Raw genomic sequence first — 26,566 nt, 5'->3', positions numbered from 1 at the left:
ACTAATTCTAAAAAGTCGCATATATAGTCTTTGTGTTCGAGTCTCTTATCAGTTTTTTGCAGGAAATCACGGTTAGGCCTAACATCAACTGAAGTCTCCAGGAAGAAGATGGGGCCCCACAACAACAACAATTCCACGTGGACAATAATAACATCACTAAGCTGACAAACATCATCTACAGATCAGCTTTGAACTACAAAGTGCTCAGAGCAATTTTGAGAAGAGCTAGCTGAGATGATCCAGTCTCAAAGACTACTTGAATAAGGATTTGAGATAAACCCTGAATTTTGGCATTATACACAGACTGGATAACGAAGGATATATTTACCTTTCCTAGAATTTGACAATTAACCTAAAATTTTTCTTTCAGGATAAAGATACCTTCGCCCATACCCAGCAGGAAGCAATTTCAAGAATATGACGCCCACATTCCCAAAGAGGTGGTGTGGGGCGGTTGGTTTTTTTTGGTCTTTTAATGGGTTTTGGGTCTGGGATAATTTTCATTGATTAGGGGGTTGGTTACAAGTTGTTGTCAAGGGTTAGGAAAAAGGCTAAGCAAAGGAGATTAGATTTAAGGTTCTTATTAAAAAAAAAAGAAAGAAAGAAAAGAAAAATGTAAATACTTTACATTGGATTGGATTGTTTTATATTGTATACAAATTATATATATTGAAATTGATATTGTTAGAAAATGTTATATATTTTTCTAATTGTACCTTTCATCTAACAATGTAATGCAATTTTCTGATCCTTGAATGTTATTACCAACTATTAGGATATAAAGAAATGAAAGTTAGTAGTTAGATATTATAATAGAACTTGTAGTTATATTAGGTATGTTTTCAAGATTGAGTAGATATATTTTAGATAGACAGGTTATCTTCAAACCCTTCAGAGATCTACAGAATATGGCATTTAAAATGTTTTAATAACTTAGAAAATTTTTCTTTTTTGTTATGACTATGAGACATGTCGGCTCCTGGCAGTACCAATCTACTTCAGAGAAAATATGGGCATTGAAGAAACTGCATATGGAGTTAACTTTCATTGTGGCAAAAGTTAGCCACTGGACAACAAAGTATCCTCGAATCAACAGGACAAAATGGACAGACAGGACATAAAACAAAGGATTACTGATTCTTGCCAAAACAAGTGTGGTTATGGCTTTATCAAAAGGCATCTTCAGAGGCCAGGACAATATGGCACCATCCCTGAAGTGGCCTTCGCAATTCGAAAAAGGTACAGTGCCCTTTTCTTCGAAGGCAGCTCAACAGGCAGTGGGCCGATGGCCTCTGATGTGCAATGGAACAGCAGCTGAAACAGTTATTCTTGAAGAGTAACTAAGCTCACGCCTCTCAATAGTAGACTGGCATTTGATAGAGGGATATGGAGAAGAATGGGATGCTGAGATGAAGCCATATATACACAGCCAAGAAGAATGGACAGCTGAATTAAAAAACCATCAACAATTTCCAGAATTTAAAATCCTGAATCATGACATGACACTAGTGGAATTCAGGTGTTTCTGGTACATGGACTACTCTCACTCAATGTGAGGTTGAACTGTTGACCTTGTGTACATCCTACTTCACAAATGAGTCTGTCAGATACACTAAGCCTATAGGCTGAAGATGATGCCCCAGCACTTCGGAGAAACCTCAGGTGACTGTCCAGACAGCTGTCTGTTTCTGTCAACTCACAAATTTTTTGGAAGTTGCTTATGTGCACTTCCTGTTTTTATTTTTGTTAGCTAATATTATTTCCTTCTTGGGTCTCTGAGGGAGTTGAAGATTAGTTAGTTATAGTTGAAGGTTAGTTAGTTATAGTTGAAAATTAATTAGGATACATTTTGGACTTACCAAAATAGGATAGATAATGAAATTATTTTCTCTGAATTTGTCAAATACAAATGGACTAGACATTGTTTAGGTATTTATTACTTGTATATATTGTATATAGTTATTGTCCTTTTGTATATAGTTTTTCTTATATTAGTTATAAGCTTTTTCTTTTTTTTCTTTTTATTAAAATAGAAAAGGGGAAATATGGTGATATTTTATTTGTATTAAAATGTTATTTGTATGTTAATAAATAAAGTTGCCCGGGGGTCAGAGCTATTAGCAAGCCATAGGAAAGCAGGGCAGTGGTAGCGTACGCTTGTAATTCCAGCACTTAGTAGGCAGAGCTGGGTAAGTCTCTGTGTGTTCAGGGATACAGCCATTATTGGATACACATGCCTTTAATCTTAATATCAATCATGGAAAACCTGGAGGCCTATACAGACAGGCTGTGAGGAGGCGATCATGTGGTTGGGTTTACAACCAATGAGAAGGCAGGACAGGAACTCTATATAAAGACTTTAACACAGGGGTAGCTCTGGTTCGGAGAGGTAGGACCACCACAGGAGGAAGGGTAAGGTTTTAGCTCTTAGCTCTGACCTCTTGGCTTTCTTCTTTGCATTGGTTCTGTGTTTCTTATTTAATAAGAAGGTTGGATACATCTACACTCCTGCCACCACTTCTCACTACACACAGCAACATTGCTTTTTTGTGTGTCTTTAACTCTAAGACACACACATCCTACCCAGTCTGTGCACTGCACTCCCTACATTTGGGGTTCTGTTCGATTTGCTGCCTTCCCATTTCCTCAGACGGCGTCTTGCTGACATCCTGCTCCACACAGTGGCCATCCATTCCTAGCCTCCTTCTTACAGACACTGGCTCTTCCTCACTTATACTTTGATGCACTATTTTTGGACTTTACTCCTCATCTGTCACTTATTCCCCTACACCAACACTGCTATTCCCAGAGTCTAGGATGCTCTCTAAGAGATGTTTGTCTTCTAAATGGAAAACACTGCACTAGTAGAGGTGGCCAACAGAAGACACTGCTTAAGACAATGGCTAAACTTCACTTTAAAAAAAAAATTGTATTTAAAATCACAGCTATCACAACGGTCCATCCTCAGGGTCTATGTCTGCCCCATTGGCAACTTTCTAGGCTGGGCCATAGCTGTCCCTCTAAGTTCCTCTGCCAGCTGCTGAGCGGGTCATAACTTCATGCGATCATGCTCTAATTCCTCTCCCCCTTTCTTTCTCCATTTTATCAGGGATGCAAACATTTTCCTTGATGGTCTTGATTAAGCCCCTAAAAACAGCAAGTCTTTGTTAGGTATACCTCTCATTTTTAGGGGCTGATCACTTCCTACCCTTTCCCCTTATCCCTGTCCTCCTGCCCTACTCAGAACAAACATACCTACTTCTTTCCTACACCCTCCTAAACCGACTCCAATGAAGCCATCTCCTCCAGCTTCCCTCCTGGATGGAGGAAGCCAGACATTGAAGTAATGAGGCCTTGCTTCCGGGCTCATAATCATGGGCCACCTTCATATTGCAGTTAAGGACTAGCTTTTAACATTACATTTAGCTCTTCTACGTGAAAAACAAAAAATCCCTACAACAACTTAGTCAACAACTACTGTATCTAAACACCATGCACACATATATAGTTCTGCTGTTTGACTGCATATTTCAATCTCAGATTAGTGCTGCATCTATACAAACACATATGGACATCTCACCAAAAGCAGGCCGGAAGGAAAACAAAACGTCTGTTGTTTAAGCGTCTCTCTCCTTCCTTCCCGAGACTCCCTGTTTTCACAAACGTGAAGGGCATCTGCTTTACCAAGCGCTCCTCCCTCACCCCAAGTTAACACTGTCTCCTGCATACAACTTCTGCCTGGAGCTAGAAGCCATCGAGTTTCTCAGAAACTGCTTTTTAGTAAGTAAGTCTTGTTTTGGGTCAGAATACTGAGCTGGGAACTCCTGATTACCTGTGATGGGAGATCATAGATTCTTTTTTACCTGTAGTTTCTGCCTGCTCTTTTCCTCCGAGAAGGATTTGCAGGACTCGGTTCCCAATGTGAGACAAGCCAGAGAACTCCACAGTGCCGATGAAGGAGCAGAGAGGGAGCTACTGATTTCAGTTTTTAAAAATCACTAATGAAATCCATCAAGCTCTTCAGTGAAGTGTGAAAGGATCTGTGAACATTCTATTTAAAGCAGCTAGTCACATGACTCAGCCTTTGGTGAAAGCATTTTGGGGTTGCTCAGAAAACCCACATCCTTGCACTGGGACACCTTCAAACACAAACCCTAAACCACAGGTCATGGAATGGCTCCCAGTACTCTCCAATGGGAAGGCCCCATCAGGAGGCTCATGGTTGGCCAAGATGGACACTGCCCAACAAGTGACCAGACAGCTGATCTTTACATAGTTTCTATCCCATCCATGTGCCTTAACATTATGGGCTGGGAGATAGCTTGATGATAGAGTGATTGCTGAGCATGCATCAGGCCCTGGATTCAATCCCTAACAAAGACAGACAGACAGGAACATGCACATATATTCAAATGCTTGCGCGTGCGCGCGCGCGCGCACACACACACACACACACACACACACACACACAGAAAAAGAGAGAGAGAGAGAGAGAGAGAGAGAGAGAGAGAGAGAGAGAGAGAGAGAGAGAACTTGTAAATACACACAGAATCTAGAGAACCACCTTGGGTATTCCTTAGGCTCTACCATCTATCTATCTATCTATCTATCTATCTGTCTGTCTGTCTGTCTGTCTGTCTGTCTACCTACCTATCAATCTATCATCTACCTATCTATCATTTATCTCTCTATCATCTATCAATCATCTATCTATCCATCTATCATCTATCTATCCATCTATCATCTATCTATCAATCAATCATCTATCTATTTATTGAGACAGGGTCTCTTACTGGTCTTGAACTAGAGTAGGTTAGGCTAGCTAGCCAGTGAGCCTCAGGGATCTTCCTGTCTCTGCCTCCCCAGCACTGGAATCACAAGGGTATTTTACCACACTTGACTTTCTATGTGGGTTCTGGGGATCAAGTTCAGGTGTGCTCAACTAGGCTATCTCCCAGTCTCTAAATAGAAGACGTTAAACAATAAAGTCTTGACACTCAGGAGTCTAGCAGGGCAACTGTCAAGAGCTCAAGGTCAGTCTAGGTGACTCCTTAAGACAAAAATGAAATAAAGCCAAGCCATAATAACTATGGTCCAAAGCAACCTGTCATCAAGAATAAGACCATGAAGTAGAGGACACTTATACCCCATAAAGGTTGAAGAGCAACACATTTCTTCTGTTTTGTTTTTGAGATGGGTCTTGCTGTGATGCCCAGTCTCCTCTCAAATTTCCAGGCTCAGGCAATCCTCCTGCCCAGGTCACTAGGACTATGGTCCTATGCCACCACATGGGTCAAAAGTGTGGTTTGATGCAGTTTCCCAGAGGGAGCCTTTTGATATCAGAACTGAGAGGTAGTGAGATAATTACCTATCTACAACTGATCCATAAACCTAGCATATGGCCTTTACTCAGGCCACTGAGCATCTATGCTTTGATGAATTTGGTTTTTTTTTTTTTTTCTACCATACTGAACAGTAGATACTGTTGAGTAGTTAAGGGACTGACTATTCAGGCTTATTTGCTGCTTGCTTGAGAGCCTGGACTATTTTTAGGATCCAGTTAATCCATTAAAACACTGCCACCAGTGACTCACATTCCCCAGCAGCCAAACTGAGAAATAATGGAATGAGAGAAAAGCCATCAGGGCACACACAGTGAGTACAACATCACAGCCTTCCATTGGAACACGTGCACCTGCTCACACTGGGAGAAGAAAACAGCAGTGAAATTAAGGAGCCACCAAGGAAGCAATGGAAGCAGTCACCTCAGGAGGACCTGGGAAGTGATAGATAGCCCTAATAACATGGAGCTCAGCGTTGAGAGCACAGCCAGAAGGAAGCGTCAGGCTAGAGCACTTTACAGATGGAACACTTTATGAAGGCGCCGCTGAGCATATCCTGGGTGCTCCAGAAAAGCTGATGTCCAGGAGCATAGGACAGAGGTGGGCAGGCTGCTTTCCCAATGGGACACTGCAGGACAGAAGTCAAAGGCATCCATTGGGGCACTCTCATACAGGAGCTCTCCCAGGAGTGACCCTGCTGTCAACTCACAGCTCCTTTATTTTGTACCCAGGTGCTCCTGCTGATCTGGAGGGGTGGGCCCCCAGCCCTCGCTCATGTCCAGCTCCAACTGATGGCTGGATACACATGTTCATGCAGGCTAGCTTGTGTCAACTTAGATTGCCTAGTAGAAGTGGGAATAACGGTTGTCCTCTGCACGGGAGCAGACAACAAGGACACAGGCATGCTCAGAGCAGCTTGCTGTGTTCACTGAGGAAGGCAGCCTTCTGACTAGGGGTGAGGAGACTGTCTTCCCATTCATTCTTTTTAGAGCATAAGATGCTGCATTTTCTCTTAGTCAGCCAACCTCCTCTTTCTCAAAGTTAAAGCCACCTACAGTACAGAGAACACGGTGCCAGGTGCCAGGGCTGCTAGATGTGGAGGGCAGAGTCAGACAGAGTCTTTTTTTTCACTTGAGGTGTCTATTGATGTATTTTCCCAGCAGATAATTTGCTTCCTAACCAACCATACCATAATATTCATTCCTTTTTCTTTTCCTTTTCTAAAAGACCATGCTTTACTCTGCAGCCCATAGTTGAGACATGCCCAAGGCTTTCTAGCTTCATACTTGGAGAACAGTAAGTAGGTTACATTTGGGAGTGAGCCCCAAGGAAGCGCAGTTGTTGTCCTGTGAGGCTCCCAGGCTGAACCAAGGCACAGCAGGAGCAGGAACCCTGTCCCTGCCTTTGTGGAACGTGCTACCTGCCCACCTAAAGAGGAAGGAGGCTTGCTTCCCTCAGCAAACACAGTGATAGGGGATAACGCTTCTAGCTTTCCCCATGGCACTATTCTACAAGGGGAGAAGAGTGCAGTGTACGGCAAAGCCACAGAGATGGTGGTAACAAACACAGAACAGCATTTTCCCAGAGTACTACTACCTCATGTGAATGCCAGACAGAGACAACCCTGGAGGCATCTTTCCACAAGAGCCGTTAGGATTCAGCTTCTTAAAAATAGTCACCCATGGGCCTGGGAACATGGCTTAGTGGTTAAGGGCATTTGCCATGCAAACAGAAGGACCTGAGTTTGAATCCCCAACACCCACATCAAAATCCAGGGTGGCTGTGTGTGCCTGTAACTTCAGCATTGGAGAGCAGACAGCTTTCTGAGACTTGCTGGCCAGTCAGCCTAGCCTAAAGGTAAGAGTTCCCATCTAAAGGTAGAAAGGAAGGGAGGTGGAGAGGTAGACACCCAACAGCATGGGCTTTAGCACCTACCACACACACACACACACACACACACACACACACACACACACACACACATACATACACACGCACACACACACATACACACTCACACACACACATTCACACACACACACACACACACACACACACACACACACACACACACACACACACACACACACAGTCACTAACATAGATCCCTGCCTCAGTTCCTACTCTATGCATGTGCTGGCTAGCTGGAAGTCAGTAAGAGCTCCCCTGAGTATACTTTTAACTTTTGGTTACTGAGGCAAATAAAAACCACCAAGTTTGTTCTGGAAGATAGAAAAGCAGACTTAAAAGAAACACAAAATGAAACAAAACAAAACAAAACAAAAAACAGCCAAGAAGGGTGAAGGGGAGAGAGCTTTAGTAGTACAGCTCTTGAGTGGTGATGTAGAAGGAACTAGATTCCAACACATACACCACACACACACACACACACACACACACACACACACACACACACACACAGCATAGACAAACACACACACACACAGCATAGACACACATAGACACACCCCATTGACATAGATACACACACAACTGAAAAATCTAAAACAACAGTGAAAAACCAAAGCAAACCCTCCAAGCCCCGAAGGTCGTCTGTGGGGGGCATCCTTAGGTTTGTCTGTTTCAGAGAAGAGAGAACACCAGCTGGCCAGGAACTGGGGAAAGTCACTTGCCACACACACACATGCACAGCTGGGCTTCTGGCTTTCCACACCACCCCTCAGTATTCTCTGGGAAGGACTGTGGAGGTTGTCTGAAGTCAGCCATTCTTGTGGCTTTCTGCTCATGAAGGATTTGCACCCAGGGCCACATAGCTTGTTTCTATCCTAGGGAAAAACCATCTTTCTCCCACAAGTTCCCTAACTGAATTTGTGATTTTGCTCCTCAAATCCAGCCATTTGCTTATTTCTCCATTTCCCTGGGGGTGCCGGTGTCAGCTTTATCTAACCAGTTGCAGAGACCTGGGCATCTGCTCAGGCTAGGGAGAATGATCCTCCGAGAAATACCTGAGAGGGAGGGCAGCCCACGCGAGCTCCATTCTTACGTCTGCTGCCATTCCCTCTCCCTCACCAGACTCCCCTGCTCTCTCTCTCCTCCGACTCTATGATTCAAGACCTGCTACTGTGCAAGTACTGCTTGTCAAGCATTTCCTCCGAGATGATGTCAGCCAATCTCTGATAGGCTTCTGGAAGAAAGCCACAAATCACTGGTTGGGTCTGAGCCTTGCACTTTTATTTCAATGGCCTGAAACCCAAGCAGCCTCTTTAGCAGACCACAGGCCTCTTGTCTGGCTTTGCAATAGCGCTATCCATCCCAGGAGAGAAAGGAACATTCTGTCTGCTCATCACGATGCTAGAACCCCCGCTGCCAGGCTGTGGGGAGGAGAGAGAAGCAGGGTCTGACTTCCCAGGGAAGCTGGTCTCTCCATGGCTTGCATATTAATTTTGCAGAGTTGTGAGCCTAGGCAAACAAAGATTGTTGCCTCTCCAGGCTAAAGAGGGCTGTGGGCTTAAGTCTTGGGCTTGTTGGTCTGTTTGGACCTGGGTGTGCAATCCCCAGTCTACAGTGGCTGAATTTATTCTCCAGCTGAAAGATGCTACTCAGCAGAGAATATCATTTTCAAAACTGGACTGGGAATATAGCTCAGTGGTAGAGTGCTCACCTCACAGGCACAAGGCCCTGGGTTCAATTACCAGCAGTGAAACAAATAAACAAACCAACATTATGCCTGATTGCCTCTGGTCATAATCATATTCTAAGGACTAAAACTATGAGGAAGAACACACTCTGGTCTATTTCCATGGTTTGCCTAGGGCCTGAGAGTCCATTCTGCTGACATTATTTCACACTGGAAGAGAGCAACAGCCGCATATAACACTTTAAATAAATACACTATCATCTTCTCAGAATCAGAACTTTCCAGAAAACTTTTTCAGCCCTTACAAAATACTGAATGACAATGGTCTCTATCCACAAAGACCGTGCTAGGTTAAAAGGTTTCAGGGAAGCAGGGCCTATGACTTTGAGCAAGATCCCACCTCTGGTCTTCCAGGGGATGTGCCTAGATGGAGACAAGCCTGGCTGACTCTCAGCGATGTGGTCAGTAAAGCTCCTGTTCCATATAAATAGGCCCTGGAGTATATGCTGGAAGATGATTTAAGATTCTGGAAAGGAGGCTGAGATGTAGCTCAATTGGTAAAGTCCTTGTAGCAGGCATGAGGCCCTGGGTTCAACTTCCAGTACCGAATTACACTGGGTATGGTGGCCTATGCCTGTAATCCCAGATGGAGATGGAGGCAGGAGGATCAGAGGTTCGCAGGCACCTTTAGCTATTGGGACGTTGAAGACATACTGGGTATCTGTGTTTTCCTACTTTGTGACTTCTGGCACGTAGTTTAGGTCACATGGCATTAAACTACCCCACCCCCTAAAACCCCAATGACAAGAACTCCACCCCATGACACGTCTTCAGGACCCATCACACTATCTGTGGTGGCTTTCTCTTAAGGAAGTTCTTCTTCAGCACTGAAGGGTCTGTCTCTCTCCAGAGGGCTCCAGCATGGCTGGCTGCCTACAGCCACGATGCCCTAGCTTTCCTAACAAAGCTCATCTGGAGGGCAATTTGTCTCAGTTTCCTTTCTCCTGAATCACTATAAGCACTACCCCCTTCCCTTATAGTACCGGGTACCAATGGGAACCCTACCTGCCAGAAGCAATTACCTTGCCAGGAGATGACAGAATGGGGGTAGGGCCCCCCTACCTGTATGACCCTGGTGAGGGTTACCTGGGCTCGATGTTCACCAACGGCAAATTGTATCACGGCCACACCGGGGCTGTGACTGTCCTCAATCCTCTCCACTGTGCTGGAGTCGATCTTGAGGTCATTGCTAATCTCTGCGCTTTGGATGAAGTCCTCCGTCTTCAGGTCCTCCACCTTTTTCAGCTCCCCGTTGGCCAGTTGGATGATCGAGCCTTTCATGAAATATGGTGGCAGCGTGGGTGGCGCGGTGGCAGGGGATGCCACCGACTGTACCACTGGCAGGTGGATCTGGGCCTGCACCATGGCTGGGTAGGCGGCCTGAGTGACCAGGGCCTCAGGGTTGAAGTTCTCGCTCTTGGGCAGGGCGGTGGTGACAAACGTGTGAGGCACGGCAGCAAACTGGGGTGACGACGTGACTATGGCCGAGGCTGCCCCAGGCGTATCCATGTCAGGGCTGCCCACTGGGATGAGCAGAGGCTGGGTGCCTGGGATCACCAGGTGCTGAGGCAGACTGCCGGCGTAGGTGATTGCTTGCTGCTGGCCACTCAGGTAGCCGATGACAGGAGGCTGAGTCCCCGCATAGAAGGCCGTGGCTGGTAGGCCCACCGGGAGAGGCTCCGATGCACTGTGTGTGGTCTGAATGACCGTGTGGGGCGACAGTGCATAGGATCTGTGGCTGGGCTTCCCTAAGTGCAGGCCGCTCTTGTCGTTGAGGGTGGATGGGGAGGCCTCTCGATGTGTGGCCTGCTGTGCCTCCAGGTCGGCTGAGGGTGTGTTGCTGTTGGGCAGGACCATCACAGACCCGCGGACCCCAGAGGTGTCACGACTGCTGTAGTCTGCGGGGCTCGGGTGGACCACCACATGCCTGGAGTCATAGGGATGAGGCACTGATTTGCCGCTTGCCTTTCCCAGGCTCAGCTCCACAGAGGATGGTGCCGCATACCTCCGGCTCTTCTCCATCTCCCCATTCAGGACCTCCTTGGCCTGCATAGCTTGCTGCAACCTGCTGCTTTCTGCCTTTTTGGTGGACTCCCGAGGAACAAAGTGGCCTCCAGCATCGCTGTATTGCACGACCACCTGAGACGAGGGCCCCAGGGTGAGTGTGTGCGGGATCATCGTCTGATGGGGATGGAGGTGGACCGGGATGGGTGGAGGAGATGCTGCCCGCCCGGAGCTCTGTGGAGAGCTGGAAATATGAATGTATTGGTTCTGCTGGGTGGGTGGAGGGGACCCCGGGGTGACTAGCCCCGCAGCCCTGCTGAGGTGCTGCTGCGGTGGGGGCTCAACCTTATGTCCTGGTGCCTGGCTCAGACTGCCCATGTTGGCCAGCAGGGTGGAATAGGCCTCCAGCTGGGAGCGCTGTGATGGAGTGGTGGCCCCTGCAGCTGAGGCCACCGAACTGGTGACCGGGTTGCCTGATGGGGAGATTAGCTGGGAAGGGATAAAGCCAGCGTAGGGCCCACTGTATTGGGAGGACCCAATGAACTGGAAGGTGTGTGACAGGTGGGCGTACTGCACGGGAGACACCGGGGTCCCTGACTGAGGAGGAGGGTACACCGTGGGCAGCGTGGTGGCTGTGGGGACTGACCGGGGGGCACTAGGTGGGGAGTAGTCCAGCCCTGCGGACAGTGCTTTATGTAAACCCATTCCTTGTAAACCAAGCTCCCCGGAAGTCCCTGCTGGCCCATGCCGCCCACCCCCATGGCCGCGGCTGCCAGGGTTGCTGGGGAGCCACGCCACACCCTCCACGCAGTGGTTGTCGCTGGGCAGAGCAGTGGCCTTCTCTTCTGAGGGCCGGCTGGTGGCGGGGATCTCACGTTTCTTGGGAGGCAGGCATTCATTGCTCCGCTCTTGGTTGGATTTCATTTTTCGCCGTCCCCCCTCCACGGTGGCTGTTTCACTGGCTGGCTGGCTCTGGCTTTAGTCTGATAAACAGAGAGTCACATTGGATTTCTGTAGGGGATCCAGGCCCTTCATGAGGAATCATCTCCCCGTGGGTTCGCTAGGCTGGCAGTAGCAGCTGCGGATTCTGAGAAGGGGAAGAGACCAGGGGGTGGGGTGATGGGGACAGGAAAGGGAGAAGGGGGGAGAAGAAAATCAAAACATCAGCTCTGGAGGAAAAACTCCATCAAGCCAAACCAACCAATCAACCCACTCACCAACCAAGACCATTATTACCAACAAGGTTAAGAGGAGACCCTGGATTCAGTTGGAATTCCAAAAGTAGATTATAGCCCAACTGTTAAAATAGATTAAAATATAGCTAGGCTAATGAGCTAATAAGAATCAAGATAATATGTAAGTTTAAGGGAGCACTTTTCTTAAACATTTGCTTATTTGCTTATGATTTATTTATTTTTATATATATATTTGTGTGTGTGTGTGTGTGTGTGTGTGTGTGTGTGTGTGTGTGTATGTGTGTGTATGCCTGTGCGAGTTTATGTATGTATGTGCCAGTGCCCACAGAGGCCCAAAGAGGGCATTGGATCCCCTGGTGCTGGAGTTACAGGCAGTTTTAAACCACCATGTTGGTGCTGGGACCTGAGCCTGGGTCCCCTACAAGAACAGTAAACTCTTGACCACCAGCCATCTCTCCAGCCCTGATGTACTTTCTTAATAAAATAGAGCAGGCAACTCAAACATTTCTTCACACCTTCTCTCCTTTTCCACCTTTTTTTTCTTCTTGATGGGGGTAGATAATCAATTTTTCTTTTTCATATGGGGTCTTTTGTTGCTCTGGCTGGCCTCAAATTGACTGTGTAATGGAGGCTGGTCTTGAACTCATGACCCTCCTGTCTCAGCCTCCTTAGGGCTGGGATCACAGGTGTATGGTGCTCTGCCTATTTTTTGTAGATGATGTATTTGGAAATTTCTTTCACAAAATGGTTGGTGCTACTCATCACCTAAGTGTAACATGAATCTTAAAAGGTCTTATTAATAAAAAATAAAAGCAAAAACCAGAGCCAGATATTGGGGTGAAAGCTGAAAGATCAGAGAAACAGAACAAGCCAGCCACGTTCTTACCTCTACAAAATCCTCAGCCTCAAGAGACTGACTTCCTGTTTACTCATACATTATATACCTTTCTGTGCTCTGCCATCTTCCTTCCTTCCTAGTGCTGGGATTAAAGGCATGTGTGCTTCCCAGTACTGGGATTAAAGGTGTGTCCCACCACTGCCTGGTTCTGTTTCCAGTGTGGCCTTGAACTCACAGAGATCTGTCTGCCTCCCGAGTGATAGGATTAAGCGTGTGTGCCACCACACTGTCTGGCCTCTATGTCTAATCTAGTGGCTGGATCTGTCCTCTGATCCTCTGGCAAGCTTTACTGGGGTACACAATATATCATCACACCTGAGCAACTTTATCTCAGTCAAATGAGATTCCAAGAGCTGAGCTTGGGAAGATGCAGATTTGGAAGAGAGATGCCTGGTGGGTCTTCAGGCTATTTCTTCATCTTCAGATGCCAGAACCAATACTCTTAAAATTTCACCTGGTGTTGTGCTACTCTCAATCGGGTGGTATCCCCTTTCCTAACAGCACCTCCCACATATACACCCATGTATCCCAACTCAACAGCAGCAGTCCAAAATAATTCTGCTCACTATAAGTCTCAAGAGAATTCCAAGTACAGCAATTTACAGGGTAACACTAAGAAATTTTTGTTACAAAAATAATTTTAGTTAAAAAAAACCCAAAACACAATCTATAAGATTAAGCCTGACATGGTGGCTCATGCTTGTAATCCCAGCACTTTGAAGGCTGAGGCAGGAGGATGACCACAAACTTGAGGCTTTCCTGGGCTACATGTCAGATGCTATCTCATAAAAAAAAGATGCATAAATACACAAATATGTAAATGAAATAAAGCCAAGACTTCGGAAGTTTCCTTAATTAGAGTAGAGCACTTGCTTCATCCATATCTTTTCCCTTCCGAGTCTGTCTTTGAATACACTCTCCCTATCATCTCCTCCTCTTCCCCCAGCAGGTTCCAGTTCACCCAGAGCAGAGGATGAGATATTTGCCAGACAAATCACACCTATGTGTCCAAAGCCAACCATGTAGTGACGCAAGGAACTCTTGTGGAGCCATCCTGTCTCAGTCTCACAGAGACTCTGAATTCTGCATCACCACCATTGTGTGAACAGTGTCCACCTGGCATGAGTAGATAGATGTTCAAGGTGACCAAAGTGAAGCGCGCTAGCAGCAGTAGGTAAGGATGCTGTCCAAAGGGAGAAGCTTCAGAGGGAAGCAACATCCAAGGCTCTGATTTGGGAGCTGCACTTCTAGGGCTGGACCCTGAATGCATTTCCTCCTTAGATTCTCTTGCCTGTGATCTGACTTCAAAACAGGCCCCCAAACTGGGTGTGGTAATGAGGGCTGTAATCTCAGTCCTTGGGAGGCAGATGCAGTAAGATTGGGACATTGTAAACCAGCTTGGGCTAAATAGTGAGTTCCAGGCCAGCTTGGGCTACAAAGAAAGATCCTGTCTAAAAGGAGGGGAAAAAAAGGAAACGAGCAAGCAAGCAAGCAAGCAAGCAAACAAAATCAAAGCAAACTAACAAAACAAAAACTATAAGCCTTTCCCAAATAAAAACCAAACTCATACTGTAAGCTCCCAATCTTCAGCAGTTCAAGTAGTGTCCCAACAGCAAGACCCACAACACAACAGAACCCTTTGCTCTGTTCCTCCTCCCTGTATCACTCAACTCTCGACTGTTCTCATCAGTGTGTGTGTGTGTGTGTGTGTGTGTGTGTGTGTGTGTGTGTAAGAGAGAGAGAGAGAGAGACAGAGACAGAGACAGAGACAGAGACAGAGACAGAGCATATCACAGTGTGCATGCAGAGGTCAAAGGACAACTTTAGGCATCAGTTCTCACCTTCCACCTTGCTTGAGATGGGGGTCTCATCACTATTGGGTAAGCCAGGCCAGCTGGCCTGTGAGCTTCCAAGGATTGTCTTTTGTCCACATTCTATCCTGTCATAGGAGTGCTGGGATCACAGACATGTGGCACATTGTTTGGCTTTTACATGGGTTCTGGGGATCTGAACTCAGGTCTCATGCTTGTGTGGTAAACGCTTTACTCACTGAGCCAGCTTTCCCACCCCACTTTAGACTTTTCACCTGGTTTTCTACTCCAGTGGGGGTAGCAGTGGTTTAATAGCTCCTATTTGTTTTGTTTCAACATCACCAAGAAATACCACAGCGAAGTGATAAATGACACAAGAAGCCGCCCCTCCCTCCTGAGTTTGATCAGGTAGACAGAAACTAAGATCGCTCAGGTGTAGACAATAAAGTGGAGGTGTCTGAACACCAGTTATTTCAGAAATAAAAGTTACTTCAATAAAACACACTCACAAGACAGCCATTAGACACGGGGACAGACACAAATAAAAGACTGAAGTTATTCATGCTGAAGAAATTAAAAATAGCATGTACCCGACGATGTAGAAAAGCCCCAAAGTAGGCAAGGAATCGTGTTTCCAATTATCTTTATTCGGCATGACTCTCTCTTCTTTAGAGCACAGAGCATCATTTACACCCAGTGTTTACAAGTCCACGGCAAGGACAGCCTCAAATCAAACCCCAAACTATCAAAAGCGTTGTTACGTTTTGCTGTCGGAAATGTGGGTCCTCTGCAAAGAGCAGCCAACCAGTGCTCTTAACTACTGAGCTACCCACCTTTCCAGCCCCGTTTCCACTTTCTTATACCAGCTGGCAAGGGAACATAATCATTGCTGTGGTCTACTCAGAGAACTGCTCCGTGCGGCCTCTGCTGGCGGCCCAGGTGCACTGCCCCATAAAACGCCACAGGATTTCATTAGGGATGTGCAGGCAAGAGTGATATGTCAGAATCGGAAATGAGAGCATTTGCATACCGTAGTAGGGCCAGCCAGCGAGGGAATAGGTTAATTAGCTCAAGGCAGCTTGAGGGAAGAAAACGCAGGGGGCAGGAAAGTCCTTTCAAAGCCAAGTAAAATGTCAAACACATTCAGGAAGTGCCATTAGCAACAGGCAAACAGAAAACTGCCTGAGCTGGTGACTGTAGTATGCAAACCAGGAGCTCCCATGAAGGTTGACTTGGTTCTCAGAGCTACAGGGGCTTATTTATACCACTTATTTGATAGAGGCTGGCTGGCTCTTCAGCCCTGAACACTAACGGGGCTGAGCGTCAGCTAGTGAACTAGCAGGTTACATCAAATATCTATTTTTAGTACCGAGGATCACACCCAGCACCTTGCGAATGCCAGGCAAGCACTCTACCACTTAGATCTAACTCCTGGTATGATGTATCAATGTTGACGAATTCAAGTTTATTCTGAAAAATTATCTGTTGGCAAACAGTAGACTCTATGCTAGAGATGGGCTTTGTAAAACAAGGAAGATGCAGGAGTGTCTCAGGCTGAACTGACACAAATCTTCACCCGTCATCTTTTTTTTTTGATATTTGAAAATTTTATAATTAAGACATTCATTATTATTATTACTATTATTATTATTGTGTGGGGGTGGGTGCCACTTGTGCACAGCATGCATGTGGCAATCAGACAATACTGAAGAGCTGGTTTTCTCTTTCCTTGTGGGGTCCTGGGGAATCGAACTCAGGTTGTCAGGCTTGGTGGTAATGCCTTTACCCACTGAGCTTTCTTTCTGCTTAGAGTAACAGATTTAACAGAAGGGGGATCTTGCTGTGCTGCCTGGGCTCAAGAGATGGTCCTGACCAAGGCTTCCAAGTTGTCACCTCTCCTGACATTCTCCTAAACGTGGGAGTGTTTACCACAGAGAAGACAGGACGCTCTAATTGGAGGTGATGAATCTCCCTGTTCTGTTAGCTCTCAGTACTGTCTGTATCTTCCAGAGTGGTACTGGATCCGGCTGAATTTTCACTAAACCACTAGGGGGCACCATGCCATGCTACTGTGTAATGGGGTTCACTGTGACATTTTCTTTACATACATATCATATTTTGATCAATTTTTGCCTTCTACCCTTCTCTCCCTCCTTCTTACTGCCTCTTTCTTCCACGAAAATATTAACACTTTCTTCTTTTCACACACACACACACACACACACACACACACACACACACACACACACACAATTCTCTCTTAAAATCTATACAGAAACATGATTTAAATTGGTAGGCGTATCTAGCTGTTTGACATTGTGATACAGCACTGTCATCTACAAAGTCCATGCTTCAGAACTGCTCAGTGAGATTTTTTCCCCCACAAAATTTCCTCCTCCCCTGCCCCCCCCCAAAAAAAAACCCCACTAATGATGTTTACAGTTTTGTGTCAGCCACATTCATAGGTTTAGGGGGCACACTCAGTCTGTAGGTTGGACATGCCTTTAGGCTTTTACACATTCTATACAGGACTCAATGATGCTTTTGCTCAAATATGGTTCCATTTTCTTCCTACTGTCCTGGCTGAGGAGCAACAGAACACGATCCTTCTGTGCTGGAGATGTGAGGATAGATGGTCACTGATTTTTAAGAAGGCACTTACAGAATTTGGCACAGACGGTCTTAAAAACACATTTCAGGGGCAAGGAAAGAGGGGAGATGCTGTTACTGCACACCCAATCCCTAGATTCTCAGTGTGAGTGAGCTGCGGGCCCCGACTTGCACAAATGGGAGGAAATACAGATGGTTCACCAGGGGTGGGGCAGGTTCAGCATCCCTAACCTGCAAATCTGAAACGCAAAATGCTCCCCAAGTCCCCAAGTCTGTGAGCAGCCACATGACACAGTGGGGAATTCCACCACCGGCCTGACAGGGCAGACTGGAGTCAGAAGGTAGGGTCACTAAAAATATTAAATAAAATGAAGATGCCACCATTGGTAAAGCGGGAATACAAGTTTGGGTCCCATTCTTAACATCTCATTTTATAAGTACGAATATTTAAAACTGAGAAAATACTGAATGCAGAATGCTTCTTGTCCTGAACACTTCAGATAAAGGCTACTAAACCACACTAAGAAATGAAACATTTGACATAATGGCAGGGTCACTAGGACACAGCGAGAATTCTTGAGGTCCTCACTCACCGATACCCTTCCCATATGACTATCACCAGAGGAAACTGTGTGCTAAGCTGGCAGACGACCTCCAATTTGGTTAACTTTGAAAAAGGTGCCTAACCTCAGGATCCTTGGAGGATCCAGGAAGGAGACAGCAGGCATAATTAGACTCCTTCATGGCTGACTGATTAGGCTAGCCTCAAAGGAAGTCAGTCACTTATTCACTCACCAAATCCTTACTTTGTTTTGGACTATTCAGTGGACTTCCGCTGCTCAGTGTCAGCATGGGGCCCAGGACAGGTCTCACCTCTATTTTCTGTCTGCTCTATTAAACATTTTATTAGTGTTTTGGTTATCATCTTTAGAGGTAGCAGAAGGCTGGAAGGGATATTTAGTATGTTGTGATTAATATGCAAATATATCATCAGAGGCTGGAAGTGATGGCATAGAACCAAGAAAATTAAGATTAATGAGAACAGAAATAAATGCCTGCCCTTGGTTTTAATAGCTCAATTAGCTTAGTTGGAGAACTCTGCCTTAAGAATGGTTTAAATGAAGGAGCTACGATTGTTTTTTTTTTTTTTTTTTTTTTGAGACAGGATCTCAGGTAGCCCAGGTTGGCCTTCAAACACACAATGAAGCTGAGCATGACCTTGAATTTCTGATTCTCCTGCCTCTGCCTTCTGAGTGCTGGGATGTGTGCCATCACACCAAGTTTGGAAATCCCTCACCCAGTGGTCATGTATGACACAGTCACATGCTGCAAACATGCTGTGATATCATTGTGATGGCGAAGAGTGGTCCCCATCGCTGTGTGGGGTAAGGAAGTTCAAGTAAACCTTGCACAATATGAACACTAATCAAGGACTTTAGATTTTGTGGCAAATGTCATGCTTGGGTGACAAAGAGGAGATATCAGGCTGTCTTTCATAGGCAAGCAACAGGGATGGTGGTGTCCCAGACCCAGCACCCAAGCTCAGTGTGACTCGGGTCACAACAGAGCTGAGACCGCACCTCCTGCCCTGGTGGGACACTAAGAATTGTGAGTATCAACATGCCTTCTAGGCGAGCTCTGTGTGTGTCAGAAAAAGCAGACTCAAGCCAAGTGTGCTGGCACACACATCGTGGAAATGGAGGCTATAGAGCTGTCTTAAAACAACAACAAACCCCTAAAATAACAAAACAACATAGACGGAAAAGAAAGGCCTGACTAAAACATTTAAAGCCTCTCAGAATAGCGCAAGTCCCATTTGGGTTCACAGAGGCTAAGAGAAGCTGAGTTCAGGGCAGAGTGGTCCTCTGATTAAAAGCCTTTAGGATGGTCAGCCATGGGGAGGGGGAGGGGTCCTCAGATGCTCTGGCTGTCTCGTCCTCTTTTTCTGTTTTCTTTTTGAGACTTTAAAATAATTACAACATTTCTCTCTTCCCTTTCCTCCCTCGAAATCTTCTCATATACTCCTTGCTCTCTTTCAAATGTATGACCTGTTTTTTTCTCATCAACAGTTACTGCATGCATATATCCGTATGTATAATACATATATATTCCAAATATAACCTGCTCAGTCCGTATGATGTTACTTGTACATATGTTTTTGGGGCTGACCATTTGGTACTGGATAATCAATTGGTGTGCTGGCTGCCTTGTCTTGATGTCCCTGCTTGGCAGGTAGCTAAATCTTGCCCCACTTGTACCCACTTGTCCTTCTGTGGGCTGTACTATTTGCTGCTAAGTGTCAGCATGATAGAGGAATAGCCTTCACCAAGGTTTGGGTAAAGCTGTCCTTTTTCCAACGCCATTTTGGTCCATGTGGTGACAGAGGGCACTGGGGGTGCCTGGAAACATCTCAACAGCTGTCCTGTGATGTGGGTCCACCACACCTGTCCCTGATTTCTCATGAGCCCGGGAACATGAGTCTGGACCAGGATGGAGGGGATGAGGCTGACATCTGGCCCGAGACATCCTTAGAAGCTGCTCACATGGAGAAAGTGACTGCAGCTCAGCATGACCAGTGTGCTCTGGCTGCCTGCCCGCCCTGGAATTCCTGGAAAGGCTCAAGACAGGAAAAATGACCATCTGGATCCAAACAGGTCCCAAGAGGACTGTCCAGCAGAAATTGAGTCGGAGTTTTTGAGAAAAGCTGGAAATGCCTTTCTGTCAAGACCTTTCCTGGTTTCAGTGCCAAAGCGAAACCCCTTCAGCTCTCCGGTGTCCTTCATGCCAGAGCAGCTTCCCAAGGCGCCTGCATGGCTGGTGAGGCACCATTGGGCTGGATGGCTGGGACTAGCCATGGTGAACTTCAGGCTTCTCCCTCTGGTCTAATGCAAACTGCTTTAAGGAGAGGGGAAGGTGGCCCTCGACGTGGCCTCAACCCCGAGACAGTTGGAACAAGGAGACAACTGATCAGGACAGCATTGTCAGAACAGGGGAGGAAGTGACCCTGCCGTACTCAGCTCATGACAATGTCCTGTTCCCTGTAATGCAACTTCCTGTAGAGCTCATGAAGCATTTCTTTACAGAATATCGACATAAAATGTTAACATTATTGCTATGAATGATATCAATGCTATTAATGCTATTAATGACAGGAAGATGATATTGATGTGATTCATACACACACACACACACACACACACACACACACACACACACACACACACACACACACACACACACATACACACACACTTTTTTTCAAAGAGAGTTCCTCTTGTCCGCTCAGGCTGACCTGGTTCTCCTTATTTCCACAGGTGCTGGGATTGCTGGTGTGTCCCATCAGGTGTGGCCACTACTGATGAGGAAGGACCCCAGCAGTTGCTCGAGAATAGGATATGGTTTAAGGACAAGGACATGGCAGACTCTGGTGTAAGGTCAAGGAGGAAAGGGTAGATTCCTAGTTTTACTCCCATTTGCCTACACAATTTTTTTCTTTTCCTCTTAATGTAGTTTTTATTTGACTTGAAAGCATGCATTTGCCCTGTTTTAAGGAGGTAATTATTTAGCCAACATGTAATTTTATAAGCAATATCTCTGCTGAGAAAATAGGGAGAAATTCATTTGCTCAAAGCCTGGCAAAATGCACACACTCAATCAATGACAGCCATCATAAATAGAATCTCACTGAAATCTCCTCACTGTTTCCCACCAATCACCCAAAGTTATCTGTTGCCCATGCCTCCTGGTCCTGTGATGAAATCAATCTGCCCCTTTTAAACTGCCCATCCTTCCAAACATCCGGGTTTTTTACTTTCCTTTCATCTGTATGGCTGTTTAAAATTTAGTGCCTTTCTTTGCTTAACATACAGGACCTTATTTATAGTTGTTCCCAACACAGGACTCCATTCACACCAAAGAGAGAAAGAATGCTCAGGAGGGCCGGATGTGAAATGCAAGCATGGCGTTTCTTGGCAAGGGTTAAGCTCAATGTGCCTGGTCCTACACTGCCTGTTCCTTAATACTTTTTGGATGAGTAATTCCCAAAAGGCATTGTGGGGAGATGTAGAATCTTCTTTCCCTACCCCCAGGGAAAGCTGCCAGCAGACTACTCACACACGCTCTTAGAGCTTCTCTGAACACCAGGAAGCCGAATACTGGAACAGCTACATCCTGCATCCTACAAGATAGGCCACCAGGGGCTAGACTTCCTGGAGTTAGGATGGCCCGACTTCTAATAGAAGAAGATGTGAAAATCTCCATCAAGTCAGAAGAATGTCTTTTAGGAACTAAAGCATTCTGGGAAGGATTTAAAGTATTCTTTGCCCTTGATGTGAAACTTTCAGATAATTCTTAAGTTCATCTGCCATCTCTAGGGCAGTCATACACTGGCTTCCCTTCCTCATGGTTTTACAGTCTCTATGGTTTGAGTGTAACCTCAAGGTTCACATTTTAGAAATGTAACCTCTAAGGCAAGAGTGCTGGGTGATAGGACCTTTAAGGTCAACGGAGAGGGCTCTGACCTCATGAATGATTGCTGATGTTACTGCAGGTATGGGTTAGTTATGACAGGTGTGAGTTCATCAGTCCGCTTGCTGCTGACATGACATCCACCACCCACTCAGTACAACCAGTGCACCTAGAAATCTGCCACAGCCATGGGATAGCACACATCCCAACACAATGAAGACAGGACATGGCTAGAACCCTTGGTTCTCCAGAAGTGTGAGGTCATACTTTTCCCAGAACACAGAGAAACCTGCATATGTACCAGATACAAATTCTGCTGAGTCTGTGATCTTGCTAAAGGTGAATGTATGGAGCACAGCTCTGATAGACAAGGAAGCTTGGCACCTTAGTGTTAGGCCAGCCCCTCCTTGTCTGAAGAATCCAGAATTAATGCTGGCTGCACATTACACTCCTGGGGGAACTTGTAATCACAAGACCAATGCGCTATGCACTCTGGGACAGCAGCATCAGAATGCCTGTAGTTGGGGACTACCATAGGAATTTGTTTGTTTGTTCATTTATTTACTTATGTTTGTATGTGTGTGTGTGTGTGTGTGTGTGTGTGTGTGTGTGTGTGTGCATATGTACATGTGTATACAGGTATGTGTGTATGTGGGCTAGGATGTAACCTCTGGGGTTCCTTTTCCAGTTTCATTTTAAGACTGGGTCTTTGACTGGCCTGAAACTCACTAAGCAGGCTGGGATGGCTGGCCAGTGAACCCCAGGGATCCTCCTGCCTCATTCTCCCCAGTTTGGAGAGTGGGTACCACTATGCTTGGCTTTTTTTATTTGGGTTCTGAGGATCAAATTCAAATCTTTGCATTTTATTGATTGAGCCCAGTTACTTCCCAGCCCAACTACTGGAATCTAAAAAGCATACATCAGAGGCTCCTGATGGGCAGCCATTGTGTTGAACATCTCTGAGTTCCCTTTAAACCCTGCCATTCTTAGGAGCATGTCTCAGCAACTTTAAATGCAGCCCCCAATCCTTCCCACTGCTGCCAGCACACAGTGTTCTCACCCCTTTGCCTGAACTTCAAAGACGAACGGATAGGCCCACAAGTGAGGGGCCACCAATACCTATTAGGATTGTATCAAACAACCACACCAACAAACAAAACAAAAACAGAAATGGGGACATCGCAACCACTGGTGAGGATGTGGAGAAACTGAAGCCTGTACATTGCTGAGAGCTCCTGATGCCAAGACACACTTGTTCCATGATCTAGTGACTCTGTTTCTCTCTAACACCTATGACGGTTAATCTTCAATGTCAACTTACTGCATCTGGAATTACCTAGGAGACACATTTCTCTGTGTGTGTGCTTCCGGAGAGGCTTAACTGAGGAAATGTGGGTGGCGCTCTTCCATGGTCTAGGGTCTCAAGATGAATGAGAAGGAAAAGGAAGAGAGAGCAAGCTAAGCACCAGCATTCATCTGGCTTAGCTTCCTGAGTGTGGACACACGACCAGCTCTTCACACTCCTGCCACTACAACGAGGACTTCCCTGCCTTCCTTTGTAGGACAGATTGCGCTCCCAGTGGGTGAGGCAAAACCACCCCTTTTCTTCCTTAAGTTGCTCTTGTCAGGCATTTTTGTCACAGAGACAGGAGAAGTAACTAGTATGATACCTAGAAACGATTCAAAGAAATCAACTCAAACAGATACTGGGACCCAATGTTCATGGCAGCGTTATTTACAATAGCTGGAATCAGTGTATCAGCCGAACGTCTATCAACAGAGGGACAGAAGAACAGGGGAATATGTCCATTCACCATCACTACCATGCAGTCCCCATTCTTGACAGAGGGCTGGTATTTGGATACATGCTATAGCACAGATGAAACCTGAGCCATCACGCCAAGGGAAAGGAGCCATACCCAAAAGAACATTATCTGGTTCCACTTACATGAAATATCCAATAATGGTAAAATTAAATGCAGACTGGGGAGAAAACTCAAAGAAAGCTCAGGGTACAGGATCACAGTCTGGAATGATGGTGGGTTGGCTGCCAACATGGCAGTACTTAATGCCCCTTCATTGTACACTCTAATAGTTAAAAGAATACATTTTATTTATATCATGCATATTTCAATCATTAAACAGGACACATCATAGTTGTAATACTTGATGAAAAGATGGTAATTGTTTGTTTTTTTTTTTTTTTTTTTTTTTTTTTTTTTGGTTTTTCGAGACAGGGTTTCTCTGTGTAGCTTTGCGCCTTTCCTGGAACTCGCTTTGGAGACCAGGCTGGCCTCGAACTCACAGAGATCCACCTGGCTCTGCCTCCCGAGTGCTGGGATTAAAGGCGTGCGCCACCACCGCCCGGCGGTAATTGTTTTTGAGTAATACAGCTCCTTGCCCCCCACCTCAGCTCTGTAGAGTCACACAGGTTCACAAACTGCCAGAGTTTGTCTGCATCTCATGGCTGAGCTTTGGGGGTATCTTTAACCCCTTAAAACTACAACACAGGGCTGGTAAGATGGCTCAGTGGTAAAGGTGCTGGTAGTACAAGTGTGGTGGCCCAAGTCTCATCCTGGAAACCTATGTGAAAGTTCAAGGGAAGAACTGACTTCACAAAGTTGTCTTCTGACCTTCATATGCTTTCTGTGGTGTATGTGTCCTCACATTGTACATACATATCACACACACACACACACACACACACACACACACACACACACACACACACACTCAGAGTTCAGTAACTGGAGCCTCAACAACACATTCAGCCCTCAATTAGGTGGCCACTGGCCATTTTTCCACAATTGGCCAACAGAGGGTCCCCTGCCTACATCCTTCAGTAACAGTTCCTAAGATCTCTGCAGAGGTAGTTCCACCTTGGCCATCCTGGGTCCCGGCTGTTGACTGCACTGTGAACCCCGCCTTGGGCACCAATCGAATGCTATGGCTCCTTTCTTTGTGGGTACCCTGCCTCACCTTCTGGCAGGTGGGCAGATTTGTAGATTCTGAGTGTGATGGCACTGTGCTGGACAACAACCTGAGCTCAGGTTGGAGGGAGGACACAGAACGCTGCACCTGGGAAGAATCTGCTCTGGAAATTCCCTTTCTACCTCAGACCCACAAGTGAAATGATGACCCCAAGTCTCCCCAGTTCCGGCAGTGCCATGGGCTGCTTGAGGTGCTGCCATTCGGGAAGGCCTGACGCCATCGCCCCCCTTAGCACCAATCTTAAGGAAATGCTTCAGAAGCCTTTGGATTTATGGGAAGGAACAAGCTGTTACAGAGACAACAGTTTTACTGAAACCAGCCTAAATCAAGTGGAGAAAGGACAGCTGTAAAAATCAGCCAAGGTAAGAATTCTCTCGGAAACAAATGCTTGTTTTAGAATCGGGGGAGGGGAGCGGGGGCGGGTGACTCACACTTCTGTGAATGGATGGCTGCATTCTGACCCTCGGAAGATGAATGGTTCATTTTGAAAAGCTCAGCAAGTGCAAAACCTACTTTCCACCTCCGTTCATTTCAGAGCGAGGCTGCAGAGTGGAGTCTGGGATGCCTGGGTCGTTCCCAATCACCAGCAAAACCGACAATGGGCTGACCTGCTACCTGCAGCTGTTTTCAATCAGAAAGCAGAGCAATTATGGCAGCCTCTCCTGGGGCTCACATACAGGGCCACACGAAGCCAGTGAAACATTAAGGATGCTTGAACCAGCTCCCAGAAATCTACAATGTTCGCCTGCCAAACGCTCCTCTTCACCGTGGCTGGGCATCATTAACGCCATTCGGTATTCATTCAACAATCAAAAACCTACATTCTTCCTGGATGAATGTCAGTGTCCTCTGATCTAGGCACACTGTCACACCGACTGCACCACACAGGAGATGTCACGGCATTTATATGTCCTTCAGCTTATTTTTCAGTATTTGGTCTCATGGAAGAAGGGGATGCCCTGCTCTGGAACCCTTAGCTATGCAGTGAAAGGACTGTTGGAAGGATGAGCCTGTCAGAGACTAGAGGAAGAAATGCTTTGCTGCATCCTTGCATTTGAGACTTGCTCTTGAAACCACAGTGTGTAAGCCTGAAGAACACAGTGGTGGCCTGATGTACATGGCGAGCTTTGTGTTACATAAGACCTGGGCTGGCTCCTAATTGCTGGCTTTTGGCAATTGGTGACTTTAGGGGAATCATTCAATTTTATAAGCTTTACTTTCCTCTTTAAGAAAATGGAGGTGGGGACGGAGAAATGGCTCAGTATTTGAGAGAGCTTGCTGCTCTTGCAGAGGACAGGTTTGGTTTCTACCATCCACATTGTGCAGCTCACATGCCTGTAACTTCAGTCAGAGGTTCTGATGCCCTCTTTTGGCCTCTGTGGGCACCTGCATATATGTGGTGTGCACACAGACAGGCAGATATGCACAACACGCATTTAAAAATGAGAAGAAAGAAAATGGAGATGGGCTGAGGAATAGCTTAGTTAGCAAAGTGCTTGCCTTGCAAACACGGAGACCTGAGTCTGACCTCCCAGAATTCATAGTAAAATCCTGGTGTGGTGTCACATGCCTGTAATCCCAGCACTAGG

General features: G+C 46.1%; 1 protein-coding gene across 6 annotated transcripts in view; it reads right to left on the bottom strand.

Annotated features, from left to right (window-relative positions):
* Positions 1–26,566, bottom strand: part of Atxn1 (ataxin 1) — a 412,390-nt gene that overhangs the window by 16,584 nt on the left and 369,240 nt on the right. For all 6 annotated transcript variants that reach the window (XM_052727354.1, XM_052727356.1, XM_052727359.1 and 3 more), the window contains one exon: positions 10,087–12,091. In XM_052727354.1, the coding sequence (XP_052583314.1) occupies positions 10,087–11,928 (1,842 nt within the window). In that variant the 5' untranslated portion in view covers positions 11,929–12,091. The remainder of the gene's footprint in view (positions 1–10,086; positions 12,092–26,566) is intronic.

Source organism: Peromyscus californicus, unplaced genomic scaffold, assembly GCF_007827085.1.
Source record: "Peromyscus californicus insignis strain IS unplaced genomic scaffold, ASM782708v3 Scaffold_8__1_contigs__length_139910024, whole genome shotgun sequence".
Classification (NCBI taxonomy): Eukaryota; Metazoa; Chordata; class Mammalia; order Rodentia; family Cricetidae; genus Peromyscus; species Peromyscus californicus.
This window is presented reverse-complemented; position numbering and strand designations above follow the sequence as displayed.